The following is a 23,263-nucleotide window of genomic DNA, read 5'->3' as shown; positions in this document are numbered from 1 at the left end:
CTGCTGAGGAATATGATTGTTTTTCAAGTGGGTTTTTACTTCGGTAATCCCTTCTTATTTTCTGGTGTATTTCCTGTGTAATTTGTTGTGTAATTGTAAGATGCAGGGCTCCCTTGCAAAAGAGATCTTGAAGTCAATCGAACTCCATTCAAATGAAAATAAATACATGCAATTCTCACCTGTGGTGTGTGATTCTAAGTTCTGGACAATTCAAGAGAATTATGCCAGTGCCCAACCAAGGTCCAACCAAGGTCCCATTGTTTGTGTCCATCTCATCTGTGTGGACTGTGGAGTGAGCATGGTCCCCAACCACAGGTATAGGACCTCACATGGACAGAGAGTAAATCCATTGTCTGTGGCGTTCCCTTCCACTGCACGTGCAGATGCCGTTTCCAGGCTTCTGGGTGGTCTTATGGCATTGAATAACACTCATAATGCAAAACACAGACATATTGCAGTAATTATTGGTTCATTGAGTACAACTCAAAACAACAATTTAACAAATGGGTTATGACATGTGCAATTCAACAGAGGCCCCAGTGCACACAGGGTAAGGTTCAGTTCACTCAATACAAAAAGTTAATTGCAATTCCCAATGTGAAAAATTGGAACTGGAATTTCAGTTTACTTATTGGATAAACTATGGGAGGAAATACACACTGCACAAACATTAAGAACACCTACTCTTTCCATAAGACTGACCATGTAAACTCTGATCCCTTATTGACGTTACTTGTTAAATCAACTTCAATCAGTGTAGATGAAGAGGAGAAGTCTTAAAAATCCTACTTAACCTTTGAAAACAACAGAGACACGGATTTTGTGCCATTCTGAGGGTGAATGGGCAAGACAAAAAATTTAAGTACGTTAGAACACGCTCGACAGTTTCCCGTGTATATCAAGAATGGTCTACCACCCAAAGGACATCCAGCCAACTCACATATTCAAGCTTTATGAGGCGTAAATGATACAGGATAGTAGTTCAAGACAAAAGTCCTGTATTCCATTTTCATAGCATACTGTATTGTTCCCCATACATTAGTGTAGGAAGGAGCAGTCACATTTTCTGACAATTTGAAGAATCACATCCCAATGTGCTTTTAAGGTGATCGCATATTTAATTATCATCAGGATACAGATGAATGAGGATGACAAAACAAAGAACCTGACTCCAAGACATTCTTCACATTACATTAGAGGTTGAGGAATTATTTCATTACTCAGAAAAAAAAATAGATCTGACATAACATATCACTTGAATTTACATTCAGACTAGTTTTAGCCCCAGAACAAGATCAATGGGTAAAATAAACAGTACATGACTAATTACAGGATAAATGAACACAGTTTTTTTAAAGTATAAACATTAAGTTGAAAATCAAAAGATAATACATTATATGCATTTAATCTAGCTTTTTCTTTAATCACTCGAAATCAACTTTTCACATTAGAAAACTGTATCAAAAACAAGTTACTGTTTTACAGAACATTTCATATCCAAAAACTAAACATCCCCTTTAGAAGAGGGATAGGCCTTCCCTTTACATTAAAAATATATATAAAAAAATCACAATGACCATATGAAAAAGGAACCACTCACTCCATGATTTTAAGGCATATGAATGCTTGTTTACATCAAGCATAAATTACAGGCAAACCGAGGGACGGCCTGACAACGGGGTCCTTCCAACTCCTTATGAGCCGTGGTAGAGGAGGATGGTGCTGAACAGGGCATGGTTATACTGCTAATAGTAGTACTGCTGCTCTGCCTTCACCGACGTCTGGTGTTCCACCTGGCTGCCTGCGTTACCAGTAGAACCATGTGCTCCGCTGTATCCCCGTAGACGTGGTGGTGTACGATGTCGGCGGGGGCGATGGTAGAGCCGCTCGACCGGGTCCCCTCACACCCTAAACCTGCTGCTAGAGGGTCACCTGCCATTGGAAATGGGACACCTGGTCAAATTATTTCAATGCTGGTTTTGCCAGTGCGGGGCCAAAACTTCCTGCTCACAGATGAGCAAAGATTTAAGAATTGATTTTGCACAACTATTACTGATGGAGATTAACATTTCAGAAACGGAAAACCTGACTACAGATTGCCAAATAGGTTCCAGTAAACCTCACAATCTTGTGTTACATCACTGTACATCCTGGTTACATCGACACACAAACCCTGCTCGCTGCTGCACTAGGGATTTGTTCGTAGATTCATTCTGGAGCTATACGGTTCTGGGAGTTCGTAAATTCCGAGCGTTGTCAAATTGCCCGTTCGTAAATTCAGAGAGTTTTGCTCTCGGAGCGTTCAGAGCGAACAGTCTAAGATCTGGCAGATGAGTAGGGTTGACCCGAGCGTTCTGACTTAACATCTTTAGTTCCAAGCTAACTGGCTAACATCTCAAGCTTCCAAGCTAACTGGCTAATGTTGGCTAGCTACTTCCAGACACAAATGAGAGAACATCTCACTCCATTTTACTCGCACTAGCAGAGCTGGTTAGGCTTTGGTTTCCATGTTATCCAGAGTGTTGGCGACTAACTGTGCTGCTGGCAACAACTTAATTGTGCTTTTTTGCAGACGTTTACTGACACCGGTCATAATCAACGGGTGTTGAGCGTTCGTAAATTCAGAAATTATTCTGCACTCTGGCACACTCAGATGATAGTGCTCTGAAATCGGAGTAGATAGCCAGAGTGAATTTACGAACGCACCCCTAGTTCCACCCCCTTCCCGCTCCCATTGGAGCTGTCTATATGACAGCATAATCTTTAGAAATGAGACGGCACAATTGAGGGCCTGCACAGCCTTCTCAATATCACTAGAGGGCACCAAACTACTCAGATATTCAGGTGAACTATAGAAAATATGAAATAATATTGCTTCTGTGTTTTCAGACGATTGTAGATAATTTTGTGTGTGCATGAGAAAGTAACAAATTAAGAGAAAAATCATAGCCCCACCATCATAATTTTATTCAAAATAATTACATTTTAATGAGTTTAAACCGTACAAAACTACTCCACACTGAGTGTCAGCTCTAATTTGCATCAATATATGCCATCTACTCATTAACATTTGTGATTCTGTACAGACTGAATAGTACTGCTGAGCGGATTGCTCGACCGAAAAATTGTCATGAAGCAGATGTATGCAGGGAGGGATTTAAAGTTTGTGACCAATACATTTATGAAGGTTCCTATTTTTCCTTCTTAAAAAATTGCCTTAGGCAAGAGTAGCTTTGCCTTGCTTTATAAAAATTGTAGCACTACTAATCACGCTCATTTGTCATAGATCAACGTCTACATTTTGTCATTACTGCAGTTAGCAAAGCAATACAACAAAACACAAGCCAAATAAAGCTGCAAAAACGTAGAAAAACAGTCAAAATAAACTCACAATTTTCAACACCAGACACAATAGATAGGCTATACAGAAAAGCGTACAAAGTCCTTTCCTAGAAAAGTAGAATGAGAGAAGATGAGGGCACTAGGAGGGGTTAATCCAACCAAAGTCTCCAGTCTGCGAGCTAATAGGACAGGGTCAAGCCATATAGCACACCTTGGACATACCTAAAAGCTCACATAATACAGAAAAGTTGCACAGTAAAGATGTACTTTAAACATTAACGTAAAGATATGCTTTGGCATAACAAGGGAGTTCTTGTATAAAAAAAATAGCTATGAGACAGAGTCACCACCAGAAATGTCCAAAAAGGTAGATTTTCTCAGGGGGAATAAAAGAAAAAGCAGATAAAACAAAATATGCTTTCCCTTATTTTTACTTTAAGGGCAGGAACATTCTCTAGTAGTCTCTTCATTCTGACATGATGGACAAATGATGTCTTTATCCCCTTATTGGCCAAAGTGGTGCAACAACATTACTACCACTAAATGCAGTACTGGATGTCTTAACTCAGTGGCCCCTAACCGATGTTTAACACGCACTTATAAAACGGGACCTGTGGAATGCACATGGAATTTTTACTTTGGCGCACTAGAGTCGGTTATATAATTTATATCACTTTACTTAGTCTGTGAAAACCATTAAAACAGGAAAGTCTGATTAAACTTAGCCGGAGTCATTTAATTCCTACTATATGGCTCTGAGCTCAGCTATACCACAGCCTGTGCTATAGAAACAAACAGAGCATGGCTTTGTGTCCTTGGTTGCACCTTTATAATGCAGAAACCCGACTGTTTGTAGCGCAAACCGTTAAAAACTAAAATACATATTTAACCAGTGCTACATTTGGTTATTTCTGGTGCAGATTCGGGGACGCTCTTAAACCGGTAGAGGCATTCACGGGTCAAAAAAGATGGATCCATTCTAAAATGGACCTGGGGTTTCCCATCCGGACCCTATATGCATAAATAAAATACAACTATATAGGGACCTGTTCTGAACAGAACAGAGGACAACTAGACCCGTTCGGTATAGACCTGATCGATACAGACCCGGTCCTGAAGCAACAGACAAGTACATTTTTAAGCTACTTTATTAACCGGAGCTGATAAAGCCCAAGGGAAGAGGTAGAGAGTAATGACGCTATAGCAGGGGCCATGCTGTGTGGTAGGCTACTGTGAGTGTGCGTGAATGAGCGACACAGGAACAGTGGCGGGAGAGACCGCAACCAACCAATCCGACTTGAGCTATAGTAGACTAATCGCTGCCATAGCTAGGTTATTTATCATCATATATGATTAAGTACTGGTACCTATATTGACTGCATCAAACCGGGAGAAGCTAGTTAAGATCGCAAGCTACACTATTTGATGCTGCATACGCTTTCCCGTTCTACAGTTACAAACAACTCGCAGAGCTGTAGTGAAGGAAGTTGTCAAGGAAGTCAGTTTGTGTTTATACAGGACCTCCCGCCCTCACCTAGTCAACCAATCAGTCAACGCGGCGCTATACGGAGACCTCCGCATTTGAGTGGCGCACGGCGATGCGGTACAGAGCTCAATTTGGCCTGTGCGTGCCCTCGGAGGCTCCGCAATTGTGTCACACCATCCATATGGTGCCTTGACCACATTTTCGGACCAAGCATACATTGGCTCTTATGATTGGCCAACAACAAGCTACACGTACCACTCTCATGAAAAACAAAGAGCAGCAGCAACATTTATACAACTTCTCTGTCTCTCTCTACTGCAGCATTCGTGTTCGAATTTATGTGGGTCCTAGCAAGTCAGTTAAAAATTACACATACCCAAGGCAATCATATCAGAGCCGACCCAGACCCTTGATATTACTAAGAATTCTCGACCCGGACACGCTTGCATCCCAGATCTGGTCTCGGGGATTCGTGTACAGCTGGATTCACAAAGACCTCTAGTACACACACACAATCACAATCATGAGTAAGGAACTATTTCAAACAAACCATATTTAATGTATAAAAAACGTGTCACAGAAAATAGATTTGCTGTATGGATCAGATAAAATAAAGAGGTCATTACCACTAAATAAATTAATAGTGAAATGCTATCCCATCAAGGTGTGCCACAGTTAAAAAACAATTGGGAACCACTGGTCTAACTTCGTAAAGGTCAGAATTCCGCCATTGCATATTCATGATGCGGAGGGAAACTTCAGTGCAGCCTCTAGGATTTGAACTAACCAAAGTCTAACCTTCTCCCTATTCTTTTCCGGAAATCAAGTGAGGCTGGTTTCACTAAATTGTTCCCAAGGTGTGGGCGTTTCTACATCAAAGGAATGTAGATTAGAACTTTACAACATTATTACAGTTACCATTGGGCAATGTAGGGTGTGGAGGGATAATTGTGCAAAACAGAAGTCACTCATCGTAAGGGGCTTTGCCAAAAACACAAGACTATTTAACAAGAATTGTGTGGATCATTCAAAGAACCTGGTATAACAAAACATAAAACGAATGTTTCTCTATCAATTAAGTATGGTAGCAAGGCAATGGATTTCTTAACATGTATGTAGAATACAATAAATTAACTATTTATGCCTTTATTTCTAGAACCCGGAAATATATCATTATCATGCCAAGAACCCAACAATGGCACTAAAATTAATTCCATCAGTGAGAGAACATGGTCAGAGAGGGCCTGATGGACATTCTACCAAGATACAATGACTAGGAGGGTCAACACTCAACTCAATACATGCACTCTAAGGTCTCTACAGGTAGGCATAGGAGTTAGTGCAGCGACAGGGGATCTGCATGGAGGCCACAGTGAAGATCTCAAGCTCCTTAGGGGCCGGTGTGGACACCTCCACTCCCCCCTGGTCCACCAGGCCTGGCACCGGCGCAGACCCATTCATCCCAAACGCCAAGGGTCCTGGCCCACCTGAGCTCACTGCCGGTGGCGCTGACTCCATGCTCTCCATCAGGAACTCTCCGACGCCGCAGACCGACCCATTCAGCATCCCCAGCGGCAGGCCCATACCTAGTTAGAGCAGTGGATGTAGTGGATGAGCATGTTGGGCTACCATCTAGAATACAACTAAATAAGAATACAATGACATACAGGTCAGAATACTCCACAGTCCCAGAGGCCATTCCATCATGCACAGGCTGTCTGGGCAGAAGGGGAGACACTGGTATTTAGCATTCTAGAATAATCAACCTTACTCAGCAAGTCCAACGTCCAATTTTAGGCTTTATCATTCAGCAATAAAAAATAAAATAAAAAAATCAGCCACTGCCCCATTTTCTGATTCCCTACAGCCTTTATCAACTTCCTGGCAACAGCTCAAAACTCTGCTCCAGAGTCTAATAAAACAAGCAGATGCTTTTACATGTCAACATCAGAGGCCTGGCAAACAGCAAAGGGTAAGTCCCCTGCCACCCCCTTCTTCCTCATACTGCTCGTTCTAACGCTGCACAATTAAGTAAACAATGTATTCTACCAGGTTCTCATATGGGCTAGGCCAGTTTAATCATGGTTTTACAACAGGATTTTAGAATCGGAAAGGTTTTATGACACTCTTTGCTTTATTACGCATAATTAGGTGAGGAGAACATTCAGTCAGGAATAGGGCTGCAAATGGATGCTATACTACTGGAAACTTTCAAAAGTTTACCAACATTTTGGTAACGTAAAGTATTTTATCTTATCAGGTGACATCTAGTGACCTTTTTTGGGTACTTCAGATTACCACAGGTGTCCATCTCTGGCCAACAAACATATATAAAATAAGATGATTTTCAAACAAAAAGGGTATGACAAAGCTGTAAACATTATCCTAAATATAACCCATCAACTTAGTGAATACCATTGGTGTTAAATTAGGGCTTCAGCATGAAATATCACTAATATACACACCCAGTAAAAAGTTTGGACACACCCATGGTGTGGGTTTTTCAAGGGGTTTTCTTTATTTGTAATATTTTCTACATTGTAGAATAATAGCAAAGACTTAAAACTATGAAATAACACAATTTAATCATGTAGTAACCAAAAAAAGTGTTAAGCTTTGCACACTCTTGGCATTCTCTTAACCAGCTTCACGAGGAATGCTTTTCCAACAGTCTTGAAGGAGTTCCCATATGTGCTGAGCACTTGTTGGCTGCTTTTCCTTCACTCTGAGGTCCAACTCATCCCAAACCATCTCAATTGGGTTAAGGTTGGGTGATAGTGGAAGCCAGGTCATCTGATGCAGCACTCCATTACTCTCCATGGCAAAATAGCCCTTACACAGCCTGGTGGTGTGTTTTGGTTCATTGTCCTGTTGAAAAACAAATGATAGTGGGACTAAGTGCAAACCAGATGGGATGGCGTATCACTGCAGAATGCTCATGTAGCCATGCTGGTTAAGTGTGCCTTGAATTCTAAATAAATCGCAGACAGTGTCACCAGCAAAGCACCCCCACACCACCTCCATGTTGCACGGTGGGAACCACACATGCAGAGATAATTCGTTCACCTACTCTGCGTCTCACAAAGACACGGAAGTTGGAACAAAAAACATAAAATCTGGACTCCAGATCAAAACGACAGATTTCCACCGGTCTAATGACCATTGATCGTGTCTTCTTATTATTGGTGTCCTTCAGTAGTGGTTTCTTTGCAGCAATTCGACCATGAAAGCCTGATAACAAACCTCCAGATGAGCTTCAATGACATACAACACTCCTTTGTGGCCTCCAACTGCTCTTAAATGCAAGCCAAACTAAATGCATGCTCTTCAACCGATCGCTGCCCGCACCTGCCCGCCCGTCTAGCATCACTACTCTGGACGGTTCTGACTTAAAATATGTGGACAACTACAAATACTGAGGTGTCTGGTTATACTGTAAACTGTCCTTCCAGACTCACATTAAGCATCTCCAATCCAAAATTAAATCTAGAATCGGCTTCTAATTTCGCAACAATGCCTCCTTCACTCATGCTGCCAAACATACCCTCGTAAAACTAACTATCCTACCAATCCTTGACTTCGGCTTACCTCCCTAATCTTACTACATTTGCACACACTGTATATCGATTTTTCTATTGTGCTATTAACTGTTTGTTTATCCCTTGTGTAACTCTGTTGTTTGTGTTGCACTGCTTTGCTCTATTTTGGCCAGGTCGCAGTTGTAAATGAGAACTTGTCCTTAACTGGCCTACCTGGTTTAATAAAGGTGAAATAAAAAATAAATAAAAACTGTACATAGTGTCCTCTGAACAGTTGGTGTTTGGTCTGTTACTTGAACTCTGTGAAGCATTAATTTGTGCTGCAAATCAGAGGTGCAGTTAACTATAATGAACTTATCTTCTGCAGCAGAGGTAACTCTGGGTCTTCCTTTCCATTTGGCGGTCCTCATGAGAGCTAGTTTCATCATAGCGCTTGATGGTTTTTGCAACTGCACTTGAAGAAACTTTCAAAGTTCTTGAAATGTTACGGATTGACTGACCTTCATGTCTTAAAGTAACGATGAATTGTTGTTTCTCTTTGCTTATTTGAGCTGTTTTTAGCATTAATATGGACTTGGTCTTTTACCAAATAGGGCTATCTTCTGTTTACCACCCCTACCTTGTCACAACACAACTTATTGGCTCAAACGCGTCAAATAAATAAATTCCACAAATGGCACACCTGTTAATTGAAATGCATTCCAGGTGACTACCTCATGAATCTGGTTGAGAGAATACCAAGAGTGTTCCAAGGGTGGCTACATTGAAGAATATCAAATATATTTTGATTTGTTTAAACCTTTTTTGGTTACTACATGATTCTATATGTCATTTCATAGTGTTGATGTATTCACTATTATTATACAATGTAGAAAATAGTACAAATTAAGAAAAAACCTTGAATGAGTAGGTGTGTCCAAACTTTTGACTGGTACTGTATATTTTACACACTTATTTTACTATGTCAATAAGTCTTTGTTGTAATCATTTTGGCTCCAAACTGGTGGTGAAAAAAGTAAATCAGTAGTTTATAGAATAAAACAAAATGTTCATTTTACCCAAACACATACCTATAAATAGTAAAACCAGAGTAACTGATCATGTTGCAGTGGTCTCAATTTTTTCCAGAGCTGAACATGAATACATTTTTTTAAAAGTATAAATTAGCAAAATGACCAGATTGCAGAAGATGCCGGTAACTTTGGTAAATTACCAGTTCTCTTTGCAACCATAGTCAGGAGATTAATCACCCTAAAACTCTTGCTCATTAAAAAAAAAAATCACTGGAATACGTTAATAATCCCTCGCAAATTGAAGTTATTTTTTACAGAGTATTAAAACTGCAAAAATCTACCGTCAGTTCTGGCCTTCTTGATTTGATTGGCTTCCATGTTATCAAACGATCTCTTTCTATTGGGTGCCCCGTTAAGGAGGCTCCGCCCTAGGATGAGAGGGTGGGAGTGGCCTCCGTTCTGGGTGGTACCGTTCAGACAGAAGCCGTTAAGCTGGGTCTGGGTCAGGTTCTGCTGCAGGTTCTGCGCATTGGAGAGCATCTCAGCACATTCACGGAACCCCTGGGCATGGGCCAGGTCAGCGGCGGACAGCCCACTAGCGTTCCTCATACTGCGCAATAAGAGAAGAGAGCATTAGAGAAACCTACGCCCGGCCATAGCCAGGGATCTCACACACACACACACACATCCCTGACTGCCTCTATTACACTAACCTTGCACATCTACACTACCATTATCTCTTTGAGGGAGAGATGACAACTGATTTTTTTCCCTGAAATTAAATGTATCTGGAAATAAAAATCTCACATCTTTTTTGAAATGAAAATGTAGAACTGTCCACTGCAAGAGAACATGATAAATAACTATCAATATGCACACATTTAAAAAATGTCTGAATCAGGAGACCAAAGTCATTCCCACATCCCAGAAATGTTGATACATTTCAAAGATGCAAAACATTGAGTGGAAGAAATGCACATCCTTGGAGATAACGGACAAGTTCGTTCTGATTGACGGTGACCTCAAAGAAATATATAATAGTAAAAAAGAGGAAAAGTTACACAAGGTGGTGTTCTGAAAACAGCACTTGATTTTCAGGTACAGAGGTTGAACAGGGTCAAAATCATGGTATCAAGTCATCAAGTCCACCTTGCAGAAAATGTATGTGCATGTATGTGTGTTGAGTGGATGTGTGTGTGTGAAGCTAACAAAGTGTCTCTAAAAAAAGCTGAATAATAGTTAAATTCTTGCTAAAGTGAGTAGAGACTGGCAACACAGGATCAAAGTTCTGCTTATTTGGTCCAAAGGCAGTTCTAAAGACAGGCTTCAGGGTCCTCCAACTCTTTCATCAGTCACAGGGAAAGCTAGGTTTTTTTTCAGTACATCCATGTTCATGATTTGATGCAGATGGAAGAAGAGACAGAAAGAAGACCGGGATAAAAATGGAAAAGCATAAGAGAGAAGAAAAGAGATTCAGCAGAGTAATCTTCAAGGAACAGGGATGATGAAAGATGTCCTTTCTTCCAGGAGAGAAAAGCAAAAATTAGACAATATGTTGGAGCTCTACAGTGGCACTCACTGTTTAAGAAGAGGGAGAAAAAAGATTGAAAACAGACAATGTCAAAGCAGCCGGCATCCAATCAGAAGGAACCAATAAAGGTTAAGAAAACAACAACCCTTCATGTTGGTATCACAGCAGACACCAAAAAGACCTATGGTTGATTTGGTCTCAGATTCAGGCGTGTGCATAACAGATAGTCTGTTTAGTCATTTCCTGTTGCCACTATAAATCTGTAATAAACCTACAGTAGGACTTTATGAATGAGCGAACAGCAATGCAGTGAGCATAGTTGATCATGATTTCTGATCACGATTTCCATAATGCTTATAGATATGCTAGAAAGAAGACAAGGATGTCACTGGGTGGGTAACAATTCAGAGCATCAGTGTTTGAGCTGTTTTCTGTGTCTGGACTTCTAAAATCAGTTGGGTAAAAAGTAAAAAAGTGAGCATCAAAGCAAATTAGTCTAAAAAGATAGGACTACTCTAACCTGGCTACTAAGCCAAAATTGGCCATCTAAAGCGATCAGACAGGGCCAAACCAGTGACCTGCTTCTAAGCAGGTCATAAACAAAAACAGACACCAGGTAGAGAATTGCCTGGTCACTGTTCCTGTCCTGGCATGTGCTGTACCAGACCAAAAAGATTCCCTTGTAAGGATTGAGGTCTGCTCTGCTCTGCCATGGAAATGGTTCAATTCATTTCCAGGAAGTATCTCGAAAAATACTCTAAGCTAACAGAGGCCCGAAACTTGACTGTTTGGATGCCAATCGCCAAACATCTCTGCTGTCTAATGGGAGAACCATTCTGCACTTGTTGTTCCGAGGCTAAACACCATTGGATTCCGTGGCAAAATAATTTCCCAAGCTGAACAACCAGGTCTTTGTAAGGGGAAGAGGGCATTCGAGGCAGGTCCCCCATATTGATTGAACTTTTTTGTTGTATTATTTAGAAATGAGAAACACTTGACCTTGTGGGCAGTCTCTGCCTCATATAGATTGCAATGATGCACTAGGCAAATAACCTGCTACTGCAGTGTTGCTGTAAGGGGTTGTAGGACGTTGAAAAGACGTGTAATATACTTTCCAGACGTTGAAGTTGGGTTCAATTTAGGTTCTGTATGAAAGATGAAAATATGTATTTTCCGTATGTTGAAAAGGTATCTTTTCCAGATGTTGAAAAGGTATCTTTTCCAGGATGTTGAAAAGGTATCTTTTCCAGGATGTTGAAAAGGTATCTTTTCCAGGATGTTGAAAAGGTATCTTTTCCAGGATGTTGAAAAGGTATCTTTTCCAGGATGTTGAAAAGGTATCTTTTCCAGGATGTTGAAAAGGTATCTTTTCCAGGATGTTGAAAAGGTATCTTTTCCAGGATGTTGAAAAGGTATCTTTTCCAGGATGTTGAAAAGGTATCTTTTCCAGGATGTTGAAAAGGTATCTTTTCCAGGATGTTGAAAAGGTATCTTTTCCAGATGTTTAAAATATGTATTTTCCCGATGTTGAAATCAGGCAATTTTTTGGTTCTAAATTAAAGTTGAAAATATGTAATTTATAGATGTCTATGATTGGTTCAGATTTTGGACTTACATTTTTTTTTTAAAAGAGATGACCAAAAAGGCATTAGTGTTGGTCCGTGCTTACTGGGGTGTAGCCTACAGTTTTGCCTGAGATTTAAGTTTATGAATGCCCATCTGTGTGGTAAGCCCACCACTTGTAAAACACAAAAAAAAATACATTTTGTCCAGACAGGAACAAAGAGAGACGTTGGCTCGTGCTTACTGGGGTGTAGCCTGCCATGACAGCCACAATGGAATTGTATGAATGCCCATCAAGTTGTAGGCCCACCATTAGTAAAACAGGCCATTGCATAGGCTTTATTAGTCATAAATGCGCTGACTAATCAATTTGCCAATTTAAGCTCTGAATATCAGATATCCAACTTTATCAGGAGTTAGTGAGCCTATTTGCAATGTGTTTACACTGCGGGAAATGCAGAAGTATTTAATTTTTTGCTATAACCAGCTTGTCAAACATTGACGGATACAAACTTGAAACTACTGATCATGTCAGTGGGGTGAAACTCCTGGACAACAGTTGTACAGCTGTTTTTAGGATTGTTTGTTAACATGATAACGCATATTTGTATTTGATTGGGTGTCATTTAGGTTAGGCTATTTGACAGGAAAGACCTGCATGTAAAAACTGTCAGTCTCATTACATTGTCATACATTTTATCTACAGCCTGTAGGCAACAGAAAAGACCATTTAACATATTCTATATTTGCTACACAATTTAATTAAGTCAAAAATTGCCGTAATGTTGGTGCAACACCGCAGCGAGGGGTCTCTAGATGAGCACCCTGAAGAGGCACGCTTCAAATAGGAGTTATAAATGTGAATAAAGTGAAAGGTGTAGCAACCCAGTGACATCCATGACGAAACATATACTCTCCAGTTTAGATACTGTTGTTCACTCATTCATAAACTCAGTGCTTTGTCTTTCTTACGATCCCTAGAACTATCTTAATGTGTACAAAGTCAAAAACAATAAATTAAATCAAAATGCACTGTAATTAACGTGCTTAAGATCACATTCCTCTGTTGAATAAAAAAAAAAAATCACACATGATTAACTTTCATACATATCCCATTCCCCCCATTCTGACTCAGTTTGAAAAAACAAAAATTAACGCTTCCAAGAGATCCCACCTTCAAGCAAAAGCTTTGTTTATATAGAATTTGTGAGCATGTACTGTAGGCTGACGGGTCTCACTAAGAGGAGTAACAATCCTTCAGGGTGCCAGAGAATCTAATACAACCAGTGTAGGGAACATTATGTGCACAAAGAACATGACACCAAAGTATTCTGCTATGGCTTCTGAAAAATTGCCTATTTTTGTATTAGTTATCAGGTAACATTTCAACCCAACACTAAGTGAATTTGTTGAAGGGACAAACAAGATATACTGCAGTTTATTATCAACAAAACGTAATTATACTATGCGTATGTCATGTGTATTATATGTCTAAGTAGATCAAAGGCCCCATTGCCCAAAACCCAAACTATCCATTTAAAGTAAAGGGATTTTTTTTTTTAAAGAGAAAAAAAGGATAGCTAGCAACTCTATCTCCTTGAACTAGACTCATTTATTATGGATCAAATTAGACTGAGATCCTTTTAAAAAGGTTGCTTCTCTTTTTCTTCAAACAAACTGCAAAAGTGTTCTTCATTACAAGAAAAACAATTGGTTCGAAAAGTAGAGAACATGGGCTTGAAGAAGGAATCCTGGAAATAACATCCCGAAAAGATGAATGAAAGTGACTTTTGGTTGAACATAATCACACAGAATGTTTGCTAATTGTATGTTAGCAGATGCTGAAGTAACTGATAGGCTGGAGTGGCGCCCAAAAGTATCAATGTGACAGGTTAGAAGCTATTTTTAAGCCACACAACCACAACACTAATATAGGCTTAACCCATCAGTTTACTGGTTTTAAAGAACTAGAGAACTTAGTCCAATAAGTTAAAAGGACTGAAAATGTAAAAATAATAGCTCAAATATAAGAATTATATAATATTATGAATTACCAGTAGAACCACATGTTCCCATTCACTTAAATAATAAACACTTGTAAAAATCCTAATTATGTTATTACAATCAATTATCTCCATAATAAAGTTAAAGATTTGGATGCAACACATTAGATATAAAGACACAGTAAGAATCAAAATATTATGGATTTGTTTTATGTGGTGCCTTGTTCCTTTGTACACATAGTGCCCATCATTAGATCTTTCATAGGGCTACAGTTTAAATCAGATTTCTGGCCAGACTTGATGCCAGTGTGTTTATGGTTTAACTCCTCAGTTGTCAGTATCATGCCATGTTGTTTGGAATGACAACAACAATGCGAGTTGGATATGGCAGAAACAGACTGGCATCCAGTCTAGCTTCTGGCACCAAACATATGAAAAACTTCCAACATAGGCAATGGAGCCATTGTGAGCAACCATTCAAGTAAAGTGTGCTTGAATCATGAACCCTCAAAGTGATTACAATCTTAGCATAATGGCCCTTTGACTCAAGCAGAGTTATGGACAGATGATCCATCCAGACGAAGCGATAATGTCTAAAATCGGAACTTTGGATCCTCAATAAGTTCAGCTGGATCAGATGTTTCACTTTAAATTCACCATTATTAGAGTATATAAAAATCTTACATGTGTAGTTTTAAGCGTATGAAAATCTCTGCTATGCATTTCATAACAGAACACATGCTTATTTGTATGTTAACGAGAAATATCTTAAAATATAGGGGGGGAAATAAATAAATCAGCCACAAGAGCATTAGTGAGGTAGGGCACTGATGTTGGGTGATTAGGCAGTCGGTGTAACAATTCATCCCAAAGGTGTTTGATGGGGTTGAGGTCAGGGCTCTGTGCAGGCCAGTCGACTTCTTCCACACAGATCTAGACAAACCATTTCTGTGTGGACCTCGTTGTGCACAAGGGCATTGCCATGCTGAAACAAGAAAGGGCCTTCGGCAAACTTTTGCCACAAAGTTAGAAGCAGAGAATCGTATGGTGTAGCGTTAAGATTTCCCTTCACTGGGGCCATAGCCTGAACCATGAAAAACAGCCCCAGACCACTATTTCTCCACCACAAAACTTTACATTTGGCACTATGCCGTCTCATTCAGGCAGGTAGCGTTCTCCTGGCATCCGCCAAACCCAGAGTTGTCCGTTGGACTGACAGATTGTGAAGCGTGACTTTCCACTGCTTCCACTGAGCTTCACACCACTCCAGCCGACTTTTGGCATTGCGCATGGTGATCTTAGGATGGTGTGCGGCTGCTCGGCCATAGAAACCCATTTCATAAGACTCCCGACTAACAGTTCTTCTGCTGACGTTGCTTCAAGAGGCAGTTTAGAACCTTGGTAATGAGTTGCAACCGAGGACAGACGATTTTTACACTCTACGCGCTTCAGCAATCCCGTCCTGTGAGCTTGTGTGGCCTACCACTTCACGGCTGAGCCATTGTTGCTCCTAGGTTTCCACTTCACAATAAAAGCACTTACAGTTGACCGGGGCAGCTCAAGTAGGGCAGAAATTTGACAAACTGACTTGTTGGAAAGGCGCCACATTGAAAGTCACTGAGCTCTTCAGTAAGACCATTCTACTGCCAATGTTTGTCTATGGAGATTGCATGGCGGTGTGCTCAATTTCATACATCTGTTAGCAATGGGTGTGGCTGAAATAGACAAATCCACAAATTTGAAGGGGTGTTCACATGCAAATACTTTTGTACTATATAGTGTAAGGGTCTCCATAGAAAACCCTCTATTTTGGGAACACTGTTCTGAGAGTTCTGTTAAAGCCTGATAATGTAGCATTTCCCTTCACAGGATCAGAGCGGCACTGGAGAAACTCTATTTTAGTTGCTCTAACTGCATTTGTCATCTTGGCTTTAAACCGTCAATGGACAAAAGGAAATCCCCCTTCCCCCTGTGAATTATATTTGGAGACAGGTCCCACAATAATGGTAACCTGGTTTCTGGGATGAGTCAAAAACATCCAGTGGCCAAATTGATTAATATACCAACATATGTCAGGACATTTGATTTTGTGCATTTTAGTGGTTTTTCTTAAACTCAGATCTCACATCACGGAATGTTGTAAATGTGCCTACTAACGATGACTGTCCAATTGAAACGTAAAAACATACTCAGTTAAGCTAAGTGGGTTTTTGATCCTGCAGCTCTTATGAAGTTTTCAGCTATGGTTCTTAGTCTCTGGCGTAACTCATCACATAGCTCAGCACGGGAGCCAATCGAATGACGCCAGAGCTGACATGAACAACAATAGACTGATTGCAGTCTTGCTCAGGGCAAATCCCTTAGATAAGGGAGGCCTTGCATTCCCCCCACTCTTCCTGCCCCTGAATTCTAGCCAACTACATTCTATCTCCCACCATCTCCCATTTGGTTCCTGTAGTTACAAAGTGATCCATTTAGATTTTTTGTTTAACTGCAAAGTTTGACATAGTTCAGGTCGAGAAGAGAGTGGTAAATGAACACCAACTTTATTTGAAACACAATGATATCTACAATCACACTCATGTCCTGTTATTGAGACCCGTCATGTGTGTGTGAATGCTAAAGGGTGATACAGTACCTTGAATAATCAGCCTGTTGGATTCTAAATGGTCTATAATTAAGCAATAAGGCCCGAGGTGGTGTGGTATATGGCCAATATACCACAGCTAAAGGCTGTTCTTATGCACAACGCAACGAGGAGTGCTAGAACACAGCCCTAAGCCGTGGTAGATTGGCCATATATCACAAACCCCTGAGGTGCCTTATTGCTATTATGAACTGATATCAACATAATTAGAGGAGTAAGAATAAATGTTGTGTCATACCCATGGTATTCGGTCTGATATACCACGGCTTTCAGCCAATCAGCATTTAGGGCTTGAACCACCCAGTTTATAATACGGGATGACCATGTCCAAAACTGAGTGGTAAGTAAGGAAGCGTTAATTTCTCTTTTAAATGCCTGGTATGCTTTGCTTTTCAGTTGTGAACACACAACCACTGCCTTCTGTTGCTAGCCTATCACCTTCGAGAGAGATCCTAAAACTCATGCTGACCTGTAACTTTACATAGGACTAATTAAAAGATCACTAATCATAAAATGGGTCCTATGGTTAGTTTACAAATAAAATACAGGGACAGGTAATATTAAGCAAAGCATGCAGGTCTAAACATGTCTAAAGAAATCAAACTATTTAAAAGATATTCATAATCATAAATGTCCTAGCATTAAAACCAATCACCGCATGAAATACCTCAACAGTTTGCCAGTTTGTAGATAGGAAGCGATAGTGAGAACACTCAATGCCACAACAGTACGGCTATCCCAGGGAACGGGGCAGACTCTGCAGTGTCTATTCTCCCCCTTTTCTAGGATTACTTGAAAAAATCAAGTCATTTCGAATTCAATGGCTGCAAAACATTGAGATGTGGAGGTTTCTGAGTCTTATTTGTTGACAGTACAAAAAAGAAGAGATCATACGTTTTTCTATTAAGTATTTTTTCTCTCTTCTCATTGCCACTTTCATAAGAGAAAATGTGACAGAATATCAGATAATCAAAACAGATCTTACGGTATATCATAGAAATGGGTTAATATTGAAGGTGACATTCAAAAACAGAACAGGTTCTTTTATACAAGCAAAATATTTATAGCATTATAATGTTAGCATTATATACAGTTAAATAGTATGACCCTGGTGACTGCTCTACTCTGGACTATTCTCTATCCACTACACTACCCAGAGTGATTCTCTATTCACTAATCTACTGAGCTTACCCCCTAGAGTAGCTCATTGTAAAACCCTAAAAGTGCTAGAGGCTCATGACAAGAAATTCAAAAGGAGAATCCAAAAAGTGAAATTAAATAAAGTTTGATGTTTTAGGTTCAAAACGATCTACGCATGTTTCTAGATATTTAAGGTTTTGATTGAGAATTATGCTATTTTTTCCCCACGTCAAAATCAAAATGGATAACTATTTGAATGAAACAAACACTAATTCATATTCATTGCCCTATTATGATGGTGACGTAAAACCATACATTTAGGGTTCTACACCTGTATTGTTAAGCCGTGCTTCTACACCTGCATTGCTTGCTGTTTGGGGTTTTAGGCTGGGTTTCTGTACAGCCCTTTGAGATATCAGCTGATGTAAGAAGGGCTTTATAAATAAATTTGATTTATATATATTATATTGGAATAAACCAGAACGTTTGGCCTGAAATTCCCGAACAAGGAAGTTACCACTTGCTGCTCCATACATGTATTGTTGAAGAATATCTGTGAATAGTGATACCAAGAGATTTGGTAAATGATCTGGAAAGATCATGTAAACGTTGATGGGAGAAAAAAATAACTGAACCAACAATAGAAGACAACCAAGCTTCTGTGAGTAAGTACGCCAGCTGAAATATTCATGGTTTGTGCAGGATGATTCATGATGATCAGGTCACAAGAAAAGCACCTGTCCAGAATAAATGGGCCAAGGTCCTTGTCAATGTACTGCCACTGACAAACAACAAGAAAATAGGTCATCGTCTTAATACGTTGAACTTGAGTCTTGAGATGCAGAAAACACTATGATAGACGGTTGAACTATCATTTTTTTATTAGAAAATGATCCTCTTTCAGATAGGCTATTCGAGGTGGTTCAGGGACAAACCCACAAACAAGGACATGCTCCATGGCTTCAGAGATTTCACAAGAGAATGAAAATATTTCATTAAAATCACACATATTGGGTGATAAGATGACGCAGACAGATATGGCAGCTCTGCTTCTAGCTCCTAAGCACAATCATTTTGCTACACCTACAATAACATTTGCTAAATATGTGTACAGTGGGGCAAAAAAGTATTTAGTCAGCCACCAATTGTGCAAGTTCTCCCACTTAAAAAGATCAGAGGCCTGTAATTTTCATCATAGGTACACTTGAACTATGACATACAAAATGAGAAAAAAAAATCCAGAAAATCACATTGTAGGATTTTTAATGAATTTATTTGCAAATTATGGTGAAAAAAAATTTTTTGGTCACCTACAAACAAGCAAGATTTCTGGCTCTCACAGACCTGTAACTTCTTCTTTAAGAGGCTCCTCTGTCCTCCACTCATTACCTGTATTAATGGCACCTGTTTGAACTTGTTATCAGTATAAAAGACACCTGTCCACAACCTCAAACAGTCACACTCCAAACTCCACTATGGCCAAGACCAAAGAGCTGTCAAAGGACACCAGAAACAAAATTGTAGACCTGCACCAAGCTGGGAAGACTGAATCTAAAATAGGTAAGCAGCTTGGTTTGAAGAAATCAACTGTGGGAGCAATTATTAGGAAATGTAAGACATACAAGACCACTGATAATCTCCCTCAATATGGGACTCCACGCAAGATCTCACCCCCGTGAGGTCAAAATGATCACAAGAACGGTGAGCAAAAATCCCAGAACCACACGGGGGGACCTAGTGAATGACCTGCAGAGAGCTGGGACCAAAGTAACAAAGCCTACCATCAGTAACACACTACGCCGCCAGGGACTCAAATCCTGCAGTGCCAGACGTGTCCCCCTGCTTAAGCCAGTACATGTCCAGGCCCGTCTGAAGTTTGCTAGAGAGCATTTGGATGATCCAGAAGAAAATTGGGAGAATGTCATATGGTCAGATGAAATCAAAATATAACTTTGTGGTAAAAACTCAACTTGTCGTGTTTGGAGGATAAAGAATGCTGAGTTGCATCCAAAGAACACCATACCTACTGTGAAGCATGGGGGTGGAAACATCATGCTTTGGGGCTGTTTTTCTGCAAAGGGACTAGGACGACTGATCCGTGTAAAGGAAAGTATGAATGGGGGCATATATCGTGAGATTTTGAGTGAAAACCTCCTTCCATCAGCAAGGGCATTGAAGATGAAACGTGGCTGGGTCTTTCAGCATGACAATGATCCCAAGCACACCGCCCGGGCAACGAAGAAGTGGCTTCGTAAGAAGCATTTCAAGGTCCTGGAGTGGCCTCGTCAGTCTCCAGATCTCAACCCCATAGAAAATCTTTGGAGGGAGTTGAAAGTCCGTGTTGCCCAGCAACAGCCCCAAAACATCACTGCTCTAGAAGAGATCTGCATGGAGGAATGGGCCAAAATACCAGCAACAGTGTGTGAAAACCTTGTGAAGACTTACAGAAAACATTTGACCTCTGTCATTGCCAACAAAGGGTATATAACAAAGTATTGAGATAAACTTTTGTTATTGACCAAATACTTATTTTCCACCATAATTTGCAAATAAATTCATTAAAAATCCTACAATGTGATTTGCTGGATTTTTTTATTGATATTTATTATATTTATTGATATGATATTTTATTTGATTTATATCAAGGTTTTTCATACTTTGCTCTTTCTTCAAGGGAAGTCATTCTAGCTGCTCTTCATGTTGTGGAGGTTTGAGAAGCCTAATTTGCTTAGCCTCTGAATAAAATCATGTAGCACATTAATGCAGCGGTATTGGTCAGTTAAATGGTAAAGGTCAGTCTGGGAGGGGGCAATGGGCAGCAGACAGGAGCTCAGATGTCCAAGGAGAAGGTCATTCTAAGTTTAGGTCACAGCGACGACCAGTAGAGTGACATAAAGCGGGAGGGAAAGAGTACTGGGGCAAAGTGACGAAGCAGAAAAAACCCAGCGTCACAGTCATGATGGCGACTTCTGTGATTGGTAAAGGTTGAAATGTCCTCTTCAGAAGTGAGAAAGAGCTTTGTTTATGACAGTGAGAGAGAGATATGATACTAGAACTGTGAATGATGTGTGCAGCAGCAGAAACAGGGGGATGAGTTTGACCAAGGAATTTCAGATCAAACCAGTTTGATTAAGAACAAAAGCAAGTTTTAGAGTATTTTAGTAATTTTGAAATAAATATAGTGTTAGCACAATGACTGGTAGTCTATGGGATCTGGTAGCATGCTGGAGATGCTGTGGCTCAACGATTGTGAATGTCACAGTGAAGGGAAAGAGGATGGGCTGTTCATGTATAGACAAGGGAACATTCTCAGAATGGAATCATCCTTGTGGAACTGTGCCATGTAACACAGTGACAGAGTGCCTCGCTAATGGTGGCGGTTGGTACGGGAGGCATCCATTACTAGAGCATCAAAGAATGTGTGTGTGTGTGTGTGTGTGTGTGTGTGTGTGTGTGTGTGTGCGCGCGCGTGTTTGTCTGACAGTCACACCAGACAGCAGCTTAGACAAAGTATTTTGAGAGTAGGATAACAGGTTTAAAATGGTTGGGTGCATTTAATAGTTCAATATTCTCCCTATTCTACAGAAAATTATTTTAAAAGGTAAACTTATAGTTGGTAACAGTGAGAAATTGCAATATTGCGGCATATGATTCATACAAATATTAATCTGCCTGGCACAGACATAACTTCCAGAATTCAAAGGAAGCAGCTGCGGAAACCTGGCACAAATGGCACCAGTCTGTATTGGAATGTCTGTGTGCAACTAAGAGCTATGTTTACAGTAGCTAGAGCTGGCTGGTCAACTACAGGCCCAGTAACAACCTTATGTTTGTAGAAGCTATTTAAAAGCTGAATGCATTTATGTGGCACTGCCATTTACAGTGCCTTGCGAAAGTATTCGGCCCCCTTGAACTTTGCGACCTTTTGCCACATTTCAGGCTTCAAACATAAAGATATAAAACTGTATTTTTTTGTGAAGAATCAACAACAAGTGGGACACAATCATGAAGTGGAACGACATTTATTGGATATTTCAAACTTTTTTAACATATCAAAAACTGAAAAATTGGGCGTGCAGAAATTATTCAGCCCCTTTACTTTCAGTGCAGCAAACTCTCTCCAGAAGTTCAGTGAGGATCTCTGAATGATCCAATGTTGACCTAAATGACTAATGATGATAAATACAATCCACCGGTGTGTAATCAAGTCTCCGTATAAATGCACCTGCACTGTGATAGTCTCAGAGGTCCGTTAAAAGCGCAGAGAGCATCATGAAGAACAAGGAACACACCAGGCAGGTCCGAGATACTGTTGTGAAGAAGTTTAAAGTCGGATTTGGATACAAAAAGATTTCCCAAGCTTTAAACATCCCAAGGAGCACTGTGCAAGCGATAATGTTGAAATGGAAGGAGTATCAGACCACTGCAAATCTACCAAGACCTGGCCGTCCCTCTAAACTTTCAGCTCATACAAGGAGAAGACTGATCAGAGATGCAGCCAAGAGGCCCATGATCACTCTGGATGAACTGCAGAGATCTACAGCTGAGGTGGGAGACTCTGTCCATAGGACAACAATCAGTCGTATATTGCACAAATCTGGCCTTTATGGAAGAGTGGCAAGAAGAAAGCCATTTCTTAAAGATATCCATAAAAAGTGTCGTTTAAAGTTTGCCACAAGCCACCTGGGAGACACACCAAACATGTGGAAGAAGGTGCTCTGGTCAGATGAAACCAAAATTGAACTTTTTGGCAACAATGCAAAAAAAATGTTTGGTGTAAACGCAACACAGCTGAACACACCATCCCCACTGTCAAACATGGTGGTGGCAGCATGGTTTTGGCCTGCTTTTCTTCAGCAGGGACAGGGAAGATGGTTAAAATTGATGGGAAGATGGATGGAGCCAAATACAGGACCATTCTGGAAGAAAACCTGATGGAGTCTGCAAAAGACCTGAGACTGGGACGGAGATTTGTCTTCCAACAAGACAATGATCCAAA

General features: G+C 40.2%; 1 protein-coding gene across 1 annotated transcript in view; it reads right to left on the bottom strand.

The window, feature by feature from the left end:
• Nucleotides 1–2,943: 2,943 nt before the first annotated feature.
• LOC139380679 (ankyrin repeat domain-containing protein 10-like) overlaps nt 2,944–23,263 on the bottom strand; it is a 34,282-nt gene continuing 13,962 nt past the window's right edge. Inside the window, exons 4-5 of the mRNA XM_071123607.1 lie at nt 9,722–9,990; nt 2,944–6,414 (exon numbers count right to left, since the gene is read on the bottom strand). Coding sequence (XP_070979708.1) covers nt 6,146–6,414; nt 9,722–9,990 — 538 coding nt within the window. The 3' untranslated portion in view covers nt 2,944–6,145. The remainder of the gene's footprint in view (nt 6,415–9,721; nt 9,991–23,263) is intronic.

Source organism: Oncorhynchus clarkii, chromosome 22 (assembly GCF_045791955.1).
Source record: "Oncorhynchus clarkii lewisi isolate Uvic-CL-2024 chromosome 22, UVic_Ocla_1.0, whole genome shotgun sequence".
NCBI lineage: Eukaryota > Metazoa > Chordata > Actinopteri > Salmoniformes > Salmonidae > Oncorhynchus > Oncorhynchus clarkii.
Note: the sequence above shows the minus strand (reverse complement) of the source record. Positions and strands in the feature narration are given on the sequence as shown.